This window comes from Lepidochelys kempii, chromosome 5 (assembly GCF_965140265.1).
Source record: "Lepidochelys kempii isolate rLepKem1 chromosome 5, rLepKem1.hap2, whole genome shotgun sequence".
In the NCBI taxonomy this organism is placed as follows: domain Eukaryota; kingdom Metazoa; phylum Chordata; order Testudines; family Cheloniidae; genus Lepidochelys; species Lepidochelys kempii.
The window spans coordinates 659,915-673,188 of record NC_133260.1 but is presented as its reverse complement, the minus strand read 5'-3'; the positions used below and the strand labels follow the sequence as shown (position 1 = coordinate 673,188).

The following is a 13,274-nucleotide window of genomic DNA, read 5'->3' as shown; positions in this document are numbered from 1 at the left end:
TAACTATGTGTGATATACCTGCATCCCCAACCTGTGCTGTGTTTCTAGGCGGCCCCCCCAGGCAGACTGACAGCAGCACTACCCAGCCTGCTTGACGACCCATCAAGGGCAATCAGCTGTACAGCAATCCCATTGAGAGACGCCAGGGCCTATGCCGATGAATCAGCGGACATGTAGGGACATGCTTATGGACAGGGGACTCCAGGAGCTTTTCCATGCCCATGTGCTGGGAGCTTGTGTCTGGGACCAAGGATGTACGAGCCATGTGGCAAAGGATACAAAAAGGCAGCTGCAGCTTCTCCATTTTGTCTTCAATCCTGGTTCCCACCTCTAGAGCAACTTCTCTACCCACTGAAGCTTTGAACAAAGGACTGAATGGCCCGTCCAAGCTGTGGATGTTCTCCAGAGGGACTCTACAAGCCAGCAAACTCACCCATGCTGCTAAGAACCTGATGTATGGACTCTGAAGTCACATGTATGTGTCTGACTGCTTTGACCATTTAACATTTCTTTTCTTTTCTTTTCTTTTCTAATAAACCTTTAGTTTTCGATACTAAAGGATTGGTTGGCAGAGTGGTATTTTGGGTAAGACCCAAACTAGTATTGATCTGGGAATGTGGCTGGCGATTTGGGGATTACAAGAACATTTTGTATAGTGAGTAGAGTTTTAAATAACTTCTCACTGTACTGGACCTAGGTGCTGATTGGGAGCCAGAGGCTGGAATGCAATAAAGGGGGCTGGGTGGTTTCTGTTTTTGGCTTCTTGACAACGAGTGTGGTGGGGATCAGGAGCACTGTGTGTGACAGGTTGGTGAGTCGAACTTCAGTGTTACGCACCAGTTTGGGGAGAATCAGCTCTGCTTTTGCAGCCTGCCCTGGCTTTGGCAGTGCCAGTGTGGACTGACCTAGGCACGTTGGGTTACAGGAGCACTCTCAGGATTTGGGCTCCCAGCAGAAAGCACCAAGGGGACCTCACTTTTTGGACTGCCACTGAAAAGAGACGCATGTTCAGATGCGTTTGACACTGTGTGGGGCTGGTGACAGAAACCTTCTATCCCAGGAACCACTGTCGGAGTTATTCCAACCGGGAGATGCCAGCAAACCCGGGGAGGCCTCTGGCCTGTCAGCACCTCAAGGCTCAATGAGCAGCACTTCAGCTTACCTCTCCCGCCTGCTGCTGCCCTGGCTAAGGCACCTTCACAGGGTGCTCTCGCTCCGCCTCTCCTGTGTGCTGGGATCTATCTATAGGGGGTCACTGACCGCACTCCTCACATCACTGCCCAGGTCACACGTCCCTTCTTTTCATTTTGTCCTGCTGGCCCTGCCAGCAGCTGGGGCTGGAGATTGAATGTCAGTGAGACATAAACAAAATAACCGAAGTGCCCGTTCGCTTCTGGGAACTGCCAGCAAGGCGAGAACCAGCGCAGCTCAGGTTGCAGCCCTTGCCTGCTGCGAGGGGATATAAAGACGGGGCCTGACTGGTGGCCCCAGACTAAGTGCTGGGGAGACTCAATTGGCTTCTGCAGGTGGCTTCTACTCCAAGTGACGATGGGGAAAATCGGCTTCTCCCTGCTCCTCGCCCTGGCTCTGGTGACTGTTGGCACCTCTTCAGAGAGAAAGGTATGGGGCAGACTGGGCAGGGTGAGGGGCCGAGGGGGCTGGGCGCTGGCTCTGGGCTGTCTCAGGATCGGGCAGGCCGAGGGGCCAAGAGGGTTGTTCCAGGGATAGTTTCTGCCGCAGGGGCCAGAATCCCTTTGCTCCGTCGATCTGGCGAAATGTCAGCGGGTGGTGGCCTGGCAGGTGCTGGGGCCGGTGGCTCGACAGGACAAAAACCACAACACCTTTTTTAAACCTCTCTGTTTTGGGGCCTGACTTCGGCATGTTTAGTGTAGGGGAGACCAGCCGAGCAGGGGACTTGATAATGAGTCCAGTCTGTAACAGGCTGCCACGAAGAGGACAGTGCCCAGCTGGGAGGGCAGGAGGGATTCAGCTCAGTTTGCACCAGGGGAGATTTAAGTTAGATACTCAGATCTACGTTCCCGCCATCAGGGTGTTAAGCACTGGGGCTGCGCCATCCTGTCTCTGGGGGTTTTTAAGAGCAGGTTAAATAAACCCCTCTCAGAGGTGGTCTAGGTACAACGTCCGCCTGCGGCAGCAGAGAGCACTAGACCAGATGGCCTCTCCAGGTCCCATCCAGCCCCACATTTCTATGGTCTGGGGGGTCGGAGTCATGTGCTGAACTGTTGGCGTTGGCCATTCTCTGCTTCATGCTGTGTAAGGTCGGACTCCGGCTCTTCGAGTCTGTGCTCAGCAGTGCCCATCCCTGACCTGCGGGCAGGAAGCTCCACAGTGCAGGTGTGGGAGCGAGCACGAGGAATGCAATGCTTGGATTTCAGTAAAAGCACACGCTGACCATGGCGAGACGCAGGGGAATCTGCAAGGCCATTCCCTCTGGTGCGCTGGGACCCTGCCTGGAAGGATCTTTGCTGGACAAAGCCAGGAGCTCAGTAATCTTCCATCAGAAATTATGGCCACTAGGAACGCAACCTCCACGCCCACAATGACCTGGGCCAGAGGTTCTTCTCATGACCAGCTGGTCCCCTGGGATCTCAGGAACCAGAGCGCAGGCGAGGCACTTTGGTTTTTATTTCCTAGTTTGCAGGGTCTCTCTTTTGCCTTTGGGGCTCTCGGGGTCACGGTCTCAGCTGAGTGTCTGACCATGCAGTGCGGTGCGTGGGACCACGTCTGCTCCCCTTTCAGTGTGACCTGTCCGGACTGTGGCGGAATGAGCTGCGCTCGCTGATGGAAATACATGAAGTTAACGATGCAGGAGAATTCTCCGGCGACTACCTCACAGCGGTGACGGCCACCAGCAACTGTATCCGCAGGTCGCCCCTGAAGGGAGCCCAGCATGACGCGAAACAGAGGGGCCAGCCGACCTTCGGCTTCACTGTGAACTGGGAGAAGTTCTCAAGTACGTACCACACGCTGCTTCGGGGCTGGGGTGGGGGGGAGTTACTGTCAGCATGAATGGGGGGTGCCGGGGGCACTTGGAGGATTATTTTGGTTTGTTCGCGTGCCAGAAATGGTTGTGGGAAATATGTGACTCAGTGCAGTAATTGTGTTCAATAATGAATTGTATATGGCACCAGCAAGCCCATTACTGGCTACTGTGTCCATTTCTGCTGTCCGCATTTCAAAGGGATATTACAGTCTTGGAAAGGGGTCAGAAAACAGCTACCAGGATGGTTCGAGCTCTGGGAAACTGGCCGCCTGGGGAGAGACTGACGCAGCTCAATCTATTTAGCTGATACAAGAGAAGGTTACGGAGGTGTCTGATCATGGCCTATGGGTGTGCACAGCAGTTAGCTCAAGTTACACTTTGAGAGTCACCCCAAACTCGACTCCTGGCCACACACGTGTCTAGCTTACCTAAATTCCAGATAGCTGGTCCATGGGGTGTGTGGGGTGGGTTGAAGCCTGAGTGATGCTGAGGCTCTAGCTAGTAATGCAGGGGGACGGGGGGTGAAACAGCTCCAGTTACAACAACTCATCAGCAGCTAATTCAATCATTCTGCTCACCCAGTGGCTCCGTGTAACTCCGGTGTGGCCGCTCTCACTGCAGCTAGGTTAGTGCTGTAACGCAGGGGACTAACTTCAGCTATCGCAGTGAAGCTAAACCCTGCAAGAACCTGCATGGGGAGAGCTTCCTGACAGCCGATGATGCTTTAATCTGGCAGACAAAGGTGTCTGGAATCTGAAACCAGACGTATCCAAATTAGAAATGAAGTGGAACTTTTTACCGGTGCAGGTGATTAGCCAATGGGACAACTGAGCTGGGCACATGGTGGATCCTCCATGACTTGGAATCTTTACGTCAAGACGGAGTCTGTTTCCAAAAGCTCCCTCTGGCTCGACCAGCCATGGCAGGCTGGACACTGGGATACCTGGGGGAGGTCCCCAGGGCTGGGTTACCTGGGAGGCCAGGTTGCAGCTGATCACAGGGAGGACAATGGCGTGATCAAATGACCGGGAGGAAGATATCAGCTGCACTTTGTATGGCCTGCCGAGGGTTGGGGAGGCCAGAGGCTGAGGGGTAGAACCAGGGCCTGAAGGAGATGGTGAGGAGGTGGAGATGGTGATGGTGAGGAGGAAGCCAGCAGACTTTGGAGATGGCCTCGGCATGTGGGGCCTGGGAGGCGGAGTCCAAGTGTCCCCCAGCCTGCAGGCCTCTCCCCTTCCTGGCCCTGACCCGGCTCATGGAGCCGCCCCTGAAAATGGAGTCATTGCACTGCTCCGCCGTCTGGGCCGGTGCCTGGGAAAGTGCGTCATCGGGGAGAGATGGGCTCTTTGTATGCCTGTGGCCCGGGAGTCGTGTCATCGCCACAGAGCGCACCCCCTCCCTCCACCCTGGGCTCTGGGCTCGGTGTCTCTGGGGGACACCGAGCACGTGGCACCGTCTCTCCCTCTGTCTCCTCTCCGGCTCCCTCGCAGACTCGACAACCGTCTTCGTGGGCCAGTGCTTCGTGGATGATAAAGGGAAGGAAACTCTGAAGACCATGTGGCTGCTGCGTGAGGAGGTTGGATCCCCTGGAGATGGCTGGAGAGCGACCAGGTGGGTGACGGGGCACAGACTGCCCAGGAGCGAAGGTGCAGCCTGCAGAGCTGGGACTGCAGGGCCTGGCCCCGTCTCTGCTCGGCGCTGTGCCAAGGGCTGGGATCCCGAGCCCGGCTCTGGGGCTGTGCGGGATGAGATGGCCAAGGGCAGGGCAGGGCTCTCAGCCCAAAATCACAAATCCATCCCCTGTACCTGGCTGGAGGAGAAGGAGGTGGTGTGAACATGAATGAAGGTTTATTCCCCAAATGTGCTGAGTTCCCTGGGCCCTGTCACACCCCAGGGCTGTGTGTGATCCCCTGGTGGGTCAGGCCGGGGCAGGGCCATGTCCTCCCATCGCTCTTCTTCAAGAACTTGCTAATGGGTGAGCAACCCAGCGGGAGTGTGGGCATCCTGTGAGGGGGGAGCATCCCCAGGGGAGCTTGGTGCTCCTGCCTCTCCTTGTATTGGGCAGCCCCCAGTGCAGGCCCATGCTAGGCCAGTAACACCAGCTCTGTGCTTCCCTGCAGGGTCGGCACAAACGTTTTCACCCGGAAACGAAATGTAGAGCGGGGGAAAATCCTTCAGCAGCACTCTCCACCCTGCGATGCTCCAACTCCAACCCCAGCAGCACAGTGAACACGCTCTCCAGCTCCGCGGTTCCTGTGCCCACCCGGTCTTGAATTGTTCTGGCCTCTCTCGAGCGTCTCGCCCAGCAGAGTCGCCCGTCTCTGTCTCCATCTCCCCCTCGCTCTCTGGTTACCCCCCCAGAATCGCTGCCTCGCCCCCAACGCTGCAGTTTAGTTCATTTCTCAGCAATACTCTAGCGCGGGAGGCAAATGAGTCTCTTGTGTTTTTATCTCTCTTGGCTTTTTCAGTCGTGACGCCCACCTGCCCCTCTCTGACTTCCCTGGATGGTTCCGAAATCTCTCCCATTAGCTGGGGCCTTTCTGAGACACTCCTGGCAGCTTTATTGCCCTGGGTTCACTCCTTTCCTCACTCTCCATCAGTCTATGGTAGAGATTGCACCAACCTTACTGAAGTCCCAAGGAAATGGTGCTCCCCTTCTAAATGGCCTTTACGTTCGCACAGGGCTATCCACTCTCAGTGCTCCCAGCTCAAAGGTTCATTTCTCTTAGAAAGTTTCAGCCCTTCGTGAGTTCTGGACTCTAGGTACCAAATAAACTTTGTTCCAACGGAAAAATATTGTGCCATTCTGTGTTATTATTATTTGAAAATAGTTCTTAGTTCACCATCTGCAGCAGGCTACTTAAAACTGCATAGTGACCTGGGACAAGGAGAGTGATGGGGAACTACTTAATGTAGAGGGGTCATACGGCATCGGTGGAGCATGCTGGGTTGCGAATATATTTCCCCATCTCTCTCTTTCTCAGCAATTCAATCCCCCCTCTCAACTGCCCATCATGCTGACTGAAATGGTCTCATCGTTTCCTTGTACTCTCCTGTTGGTTTGTCTGTATCATAGAATCATAGAAATGTAGAAATGAAAGGGACCTTGATAGATCATCTAGTCCAATCGCTGCACTGAGGCAGGACTAAATATTATCGAGACCATCCCTGACACGTGTCTGTCTGAACTGTTCTAAAAACCTCCAATGACAGAAATTCCACAGCTTCCCAAGGTAACTTGTTCCAGTGCTTAACCACCACAGAAGGGCGGTCACCCATCAAGGTGGCCATCTGCAGGTAGGTCATCCCCGGGGTCTTCTGCACACCCTGGAAACTTTTCCTGTATACCTCGGGGGTCAATTCAAACTTGCGCAGCAGGGCTTTTTTGAACAGTTCATAGTCCCCAGGTTCCACCCCATCCATCTGGCTGAACATCCCTATGGCCTTGGGACACAGTAAGGGGGTGAGATGCTGGAGCCTGTCTGTAGGGTCAACCTGGTGCGCATTGCATGCCTTCTCAAAAGCAGTGAGGAAGGTGTCTACATCAACCCCTTCCTTAAACTGAGACACCACTTTGATATCGGAGTTCCCTGCGGGCTTAGCCACCCTTGGCCCATCCCCACTCACCCCAGCAGGGATCTCTCTGCCTCTCAGCTCTGCCGTCGCCAGTTCATGCCGTCTCTGCTCTTCCTCGTGCTTTCACTCTCTCTCACGGTCCTGCCGTTACTTCTCACAGTCCTCCAGCTCTTCCAGTTTCAGCTCCACTTCCAACCATCTCAGCTCCACCGACGGGGAACTTGGCTGTGAAGATCTCCTGCTGGTTGGATAGGTGGGTCCCATGATCGCCTGGCTGCTTTCAGCCCCTCCCGTGGCCTCAGTTGGGTTGAGGCCTGGGGCAGCCCCTGGGGCTGCTCCCAGCCTCTCTCAGGACCTCAGCTTTGTCAGGAACCGGCTCCTTAGAGCGATCATTCTCCTCCAACCGAGCAATCAGCTGCTCCTTGGTGAACTTTCCAATGTGCAGTCCTCTCTCCCTGCACAGCTCCACAACGTCCTTCTAAGGGATGGTTATAGGCCATCTCCACGCCGTTCCCAAGTGGTCACGGACTCATAGGCCTGTGCTCTCTCAGCTCCCCACGGCGCTTGGGGGGACCCTTTCAGTGTGACAGCCCTTCTCGGAGGTCCACTCCCTCTCAGGGGTCAAGTCGTAGGCCCCTTCGCCTCCTGGAACCTCACCTCTCTGAGCCTGGTCCTCGTTAATCCCCCTTTGTTTTACTGCTCCCCAGTCACTTACTGCAGGATGCTCTGTCCCCGGCGTGCAGTTTATCCCACCTCTGGCACCAGTTGTCACAGAGTCCCTGGGAGATGCTCTGGAACTGCTCCCTACGAAGCCAGGCAGGACTCTGGGGCAGTTGCCTTCCTGTGAGCAGCCTGTCTGCAGGACACACAGCTCACACAGCTTCCACCTTCCTGGGTCTGACCTCGGAGCATTCAGCATCCTCTGCCCCTCTGTGTGCTTCCCCCAGCGAGTCCGCCCAGGTGGGGTCCTGGGGAAGCCAGAGGGTCCTGCCCCCCAACTCCGCAGTCAGACGTGACTCTCAGCCAGCCAGTAAAACAGAAGGTTTATTAGTCGACAGGAACACGGTCTAAAACAGAGCTTGTTAGCACAGAAATCAGTGACTTTCAGCCAAGTCCATCTTGGGAATCCTGGGTCAGACGCCCTGGACTCCCCCATATCTAGTCCCCAAAAATCCTGACTCCCCAGCTTCCAGTGACCCGACCTCTGACCCGCCCATTGCTCCTCCTCCTGGCCTTTTGTCTCACTTCCTGGGCAAAGAGTCACCTGGTCGCATCCCCCTCCAGGGTCTCAGGTTACAAAGGCCATCGCCTACGTGTAGAGCTGGGCAACCACATCTGCCCAAAGGCCACAGCGAAAGTCACACACCAAATTCCCATCACCTAAGCATTGGTGCAGTACAAAGGGAAACTGAGGTACACACCGTATTAGTATGGGACTCACATGCAACATAACAAGGTGAATAAAACCCCAATTTGTCACAACTGCTCATTACACTTAGATCTGATTGTTACTGGTTTCATGTGCTGTTTTAATGAATAGTACAAGCAAGTGAAAATAGAATGTAAAATGTGTTAGAAATTGGTTTGTTAGTTATTAACGATTTCTACAGCGCTGTCGATTAATCGCAGTTGACTCATAACAAAAAAATTTAATCGCGATTAAAAAATTAATCGTGATTAACTGTTAAACAATAGAATACCAAGTGAAATATATTAAATATTTGTGGATTTTTTTCTACATTTTCAAATATATTGATTTCTATTGCAACACAGAATACAAAGTGTATAGTGCTCACTTTATATTATTATTTTTATTACAAATATTTGCACTGTAAAAACAAAAGAAATAGTATTTTTCAATTCACCTCATACAAGTACTGTAGTGCAATCTCTTTATCGTGAAAGTGTAACTTACAAATGTAGATTTTTTTTATACATAATGGCACTCAAAAACAAAACCACGTAAAACTTTAGAGCCTACAAGTCCACTCAGTCCTACTTCTTGTTCAGCCAATCGCTAAGACAAACAAGTTTGTTCACATTTATGGGAGATAGTGGTGCCTGCTTCTTATTTACAATGTCACCTGAAAGTGTGAACAGCCGCTCACATGGCACTTTTGTAGCTGGCGTTGCAAGGTATTCATGTGCTAGATCTGCTAAACATTAGTATGCCCCTTCATGCTTCAGCCACCATTCCAGAGGACATGCTGCCATGCTGATGATGCGTGTTAAAAAAATAATGCATTAATTAAATTTATGACTGACCTCCTTGGGGGAGAATTGTGTGTCTCCTGATCTGTGTTTTACCCGCACTCTCCATATATTTCATGTTCTAGCAGTCTCAGTTGATGACCCAGCATATGTTCATTTTAAGAACACTTTCACAGCAGATTTGACAAAACGCAAAGGTGGTACCAATATGAGATTTCTAAAAATAGCTACAGCACTCGACCCAAGGTTTAAGAATCTGAGGCGTCTTCCAAACTCTGAGAGGAATGAGGTGTGGAGCATGCTTTCAGAAGTCTTAAAAGAGCAACACTCTGATGTGGAAACTACAGAACCCGAACCACCAAAAAAGAAAATTAACCTCCTGCTGATGGCATCTGACTCAGATGATGAAAATGAACATGTGTCTGTCCGCCCTGCTTTGGATTGTTATCGAGCAGAACCTGTCATCAGGATGGATACATGTCCCCTGGAATGGTGGTTGAAGCATGAAGGGACATATGAATCTTTACCGCATCTGGCACGTAAATATCTGGCACGTAAATATCTTGTGATGCCAGCTACAACAGTGCCATGAAAAAGCCTATTCTCATTTTCAGGTGACATTGCAAATAAGAAGTGGGCAGCATTATCTCCTGCGAATTGTAACCAAACTTGTTTGTCTGAGCGATTGGCTGAAGTAGGACTGAGTGGACTTGTAGGCTCTAAAGTTTTACATTGTTTTATTTTGAATACAGTTTTTTTTGTACATAATTCTACATTTGTAAGTTCAACTTTCATGATAAAGAGATTGCCCCACAGTACTTGTATTAGGTGAATTGAAAAATACTATTTCTTTTGTTTTGTATAGTGCAAATATTTATAATCAAAAATAAATACGAAGTGAGCACTGTACACTTTGTATTCTGTGTTGTAATTGAAATCAATATATTTGAACATGTAGAAAACATCCAAAAATATTTAAATAAATGGTATGGTATTATTAACAGTATGATTAATTGCGATTAATGTTTTTTATCGCGATTACATTTTTTATTCCTTGACAGCCCTAGTTTTCTATATATACTATGATGTGTGTACATGTTTGTTGTAAATATAGGACCTGGCTGTGCAGGTGTGAGCACTCTGGCAATGGCAGGATTTTAGCAAGGGGGAATGCAAGGGAGCTTGATAAAACTTAGTGGGTTTTTTTGGTTGCTTTTCTCCCAATACCACGAGAACGAGGAAGGACTGAAGAGGAGTCAGGACCCTGAGACTGACAGTCACCATGGCCAATCAGGAGATGCCAGGGCTCCAAGTCAGCTGGACTGACAGGGTGGGCAGGTTAGTGAGGGAAACTGAGGCACACTACCATATTGCTTTCATGGCTAAATGTCAAGATTCCTGTACTATGAACAACATTAATATCTACATTGACTTGATGCTAATTGGGTTTCAAACATTTGCCAGAGCTTGTATGGATAAAGTAGCTATGTTCTTTAGCTCTTGGCAAGATCACATGAGACATAAAGGAACCATGCTGCAAGAGCAGATCCAATCCACTGTTGTTCTAACCAAGTTTTACCTTGAGTTTGTAAAAAGATTCAATCGTGTTTTTGAACATGGCTTTGATAACATGGCATTTCTGTTATACACGGATATGGCTTCTAACCCAGTACTTGCTGTAGTAAGACAGAACCAAGGATGGGGAGCTCTTGGGATGCAGTCAGTGACGTTGGTGTCATCCCTTCCTGCATCAATTTTGTGTTGGGGATGTGACATTATTGACATGAACTGGGACCGTATATAGCATTGTTGCAACCACTGTTATATATTTGCAGCAGATATTGTACAAAGGTTGTCGTGTGCGGTGTCTAGGGGAAGGTTCTGGTTTGCTGGTTAGGATGATGCTGTCTGTCTGGGTGTATCATTTTTGTAGCTGAAGTTATGAATATTGGCTCTGTACTTGTATCGCAATGTGTTTGATTCTACACTGGCAAGTTTTCTGGGCAGTAAAGCAGCTTTGCGCTGTGACGCCCGAGGGGTCACAAGGCCAAGCCACCGCATGCACAGAAACTGCACAGATGCCGTGCTCTAAAAACCCACCCCGACGAGCGGCATCGAGCTTCCTGGGCCGGGGTACGGCGCCACGGTGCCAGTGGAGACTCCCTGGTGGGCACAGGGCTGCGCCTGGCCTCCGGGAGGTGCCCCCACAATGCCTGCTCTCACCTCCCTGGCCATCGGTTTGAACTCTACTGCCCCGCCCTCAGGTGACCAGCCGTCAGCCCCACCCTGGACATTCCTTGGAAATCTGAAAGTCCCCTCCCTGTCTGCTCGGTGACGCATGCAGTGGTCTCAGGGTATCTTTCCAGGTGGCTGTCAGGGTTCCCTCCCCACTCTGAACTCCAGGATACAGATGTGGGGACCCGCATGAAAGACCCCCTAAGCTTATTCTTACCAGCTTAGGTTAAAAACTTCCCCAAGGCACAAACTATGCCTTGGCCTTGAACCCTATGCTTCTTGAACTCCTGGTGAGTATTTGCTTCAGGTTGGGGGGCTGTCTGTAGGCAAGGACTGGCCTGTCTCCCAAGATCTGTGAGAGTGATGGGTCGTCCTTCAGGATAGGTTGTAAATCCTTAATAATGTGTTGGAGGGGTTTTAGTTGGGGGCTGAAGGTGATGGCTAGTGGGGGTTCTGTTGTTTTCTTTGTTGGGCCTGTCCTATAGTAGGTGACTTCTGGGAACTCTTCTGGCTCTGTCAATCTGTTTCTTCACTTCAGCTGAAAAAAATTGTTCAAGAAACAAATTGACAGAGCCAGAAGAGTACCCAGAAGTCACCTACTACAGGACAGGCCCAACAAAGAAAATAACAGAATGCCACTAGCCATCACCTTCAGCCCCCAACTAAAACCCCTCTAACGCATCATCAAGGATCTACAACCTATCCTGAAGGACAACCCATCACTCTCACAGATCTTGGGAGACAGGCCAGTCCTTGCGTAGAGACAGCCCCGCTACCTGAAGCAAATACTCATCAGCAACCACACAACAGAACCACTAACCCAGGAACCTATCCTTGCAACAAAGCCCGTTGCCAACTGTGCCCACATATCTATTCAGGGGACACCATCACAGGGCCTAATAACATCAGCCACACTATCAGAGGCTCGTTCACCTGCACATCCACCAATGTGATATATGCCATCATGTGCCAGCAATGCCCCTCTGCCATGTACATTGGTCAAACTGGACAGTCTCTACGTAAAAGAATAAATGGACACAAATCAGATGTCAAGAATTATAACATTCAAAAACCAGTCAGAGAACACTTCAATCTCTCTGGTCACTCTATTTCAGACCTAAAAGTCGCAATATCACAACAAAAAGACTTCAAAACAGACTCCAATGAGAGACTGCTGAATTGGAATTAATTTGCAAACCGGATACAATTAACTTAGGCTTGAATAGAGACTGGGAGTGGATGGGTCATTACACAAAGTAAAACTATTTCCCCATGTTTACTCCCCCCCTTCACCTCCCACTGTTCCTCCAACATTCTTGTCAACTGCTGGAAATGGCCCACCCTGATTATCGATGTGACGAAGTGGGACTGTTCTTAATGTTTCTTCTGAATAGTGTGGGGGTGCCTCAGTTTCCCCTAGGCAGTTCTTAAGTATCTAGGGGGTGGGATAAGGGTGTATGATCATTGCAGAGCCCTAGAGGGCAGGTGTGTGCAGGGGTCTGGACACAGAGAATGGCCAACACCCTGTTTTCCTGGCCACTGATGGCCCTGGCCCTTCCCCCCTGCAAGGTGAGAGCTAAAGGGTTGGAGAACAAAGGAATCAGGTGCCCTCCTGGCCCGGGGAAAGGGACAAAGCCCAGAGGAGGAGGGGCTGGAGGGAGTTTCAGTTGGGGGCTGGCTGGAGACATGGAGTGAAGGGCAGACGTGGTTGTCAGGCTCACTGCCCCCCAAAATGGACCCAGCTGAGGGGTCCTGTTCTCTGCATGTACAAGCTCTGTTTTAGACCATGTTCCTGTCGTCTAATAAACCTCTGTTTTACTGGCTGGCTGAGAGTCCCGTCTGACTGTGAAGTTGGGGGGCAGGACCCTCTGGCTTCCCCAGGACCCCGCCTGGGCGGACTCGCTGTGGGAAGCGCACGGAGGGGCAGAGGAGGCTGAATGCTCCGAGGTCAGACCCAGGAAGGGGGAAGCCGGGTGAGCTGTGTGTCCTGCAGACAGGCTGCTCCCAGAGAGGAGACTGCCCCAGAGTCCTGCCTGGCTTTGTAGGGAGCAGTTCCAGAGCATCGCCCGGGGACTCCGTGACAATCACTACAAAAGGTTTTCTCCCCCCCGCTCTCCTGCTGGTAATAGCTCATCTTAAGTGATCACTCTCATTACAGTGTGTATGATAAGACCCATTTTTTCATGTTCTGTGTGTATATAAATCTCCTCACTGTATTTTCCACTGAATGCATCCGATGAAGTGAGCT

The 13,274-nt window shown here is 51.0% G+C and overlaps 1 protein-coding gene across 1 annotated transcript; it reads left to right on the top strand.

Annotated features, from left to right (window-relative positions):
• Positions 1-1,548: 1,548 nt before the first annotated feature.
• LOC140911991 (avidin-like) lies at positions 1,549-5,781 on the top strand. Its single transcript, XM_073346144.1, has 4 exons — positions 1,549-1,620; positions 2,761-2,974; positions 4,495-4,615; positions 5,125-5,781. The coding sequence occupies exons 1-4, from the start codon at positions 1,549-1,551 to the stop codon at positions 5,231-5,233; spliced, it is 516 nt and encodes a 171-aa protein (XP_073202245.1). The 3' UTR covers positions 5,234-5,781.
• Positions 5,782-13,274: the final 7,493 nt, after the last annotated feature.

What these genes read in the sequence shown, in the direction of transcription:
- LOC140911991 (XM_073346144.1), top strand. Translation starts at nt 1,549, where the DNA reads ATGGGGAAAATCGGCTTCTCCCTGCTCCTCGCCCTGGCTCTGGTGACT. An exon ending in GAACTGGGAGAAGTTCTCAA is followed by an intron (nt 2,975 to 4,494) that starts GTACGTACCACA and finishes GCTCCCTCGCAG; the next exon opens with ACTCGACAACCGTCTTCGTG. An exon ending in GATGGCTGGAGAGCGACCAG is followed by an intron (nt 4,616 to 5,124) that starts GTGGGTGACGGG and finishes GCTTCCCTGCAG; the next exon opens with GGTCGGCACAAACGTTTTCA.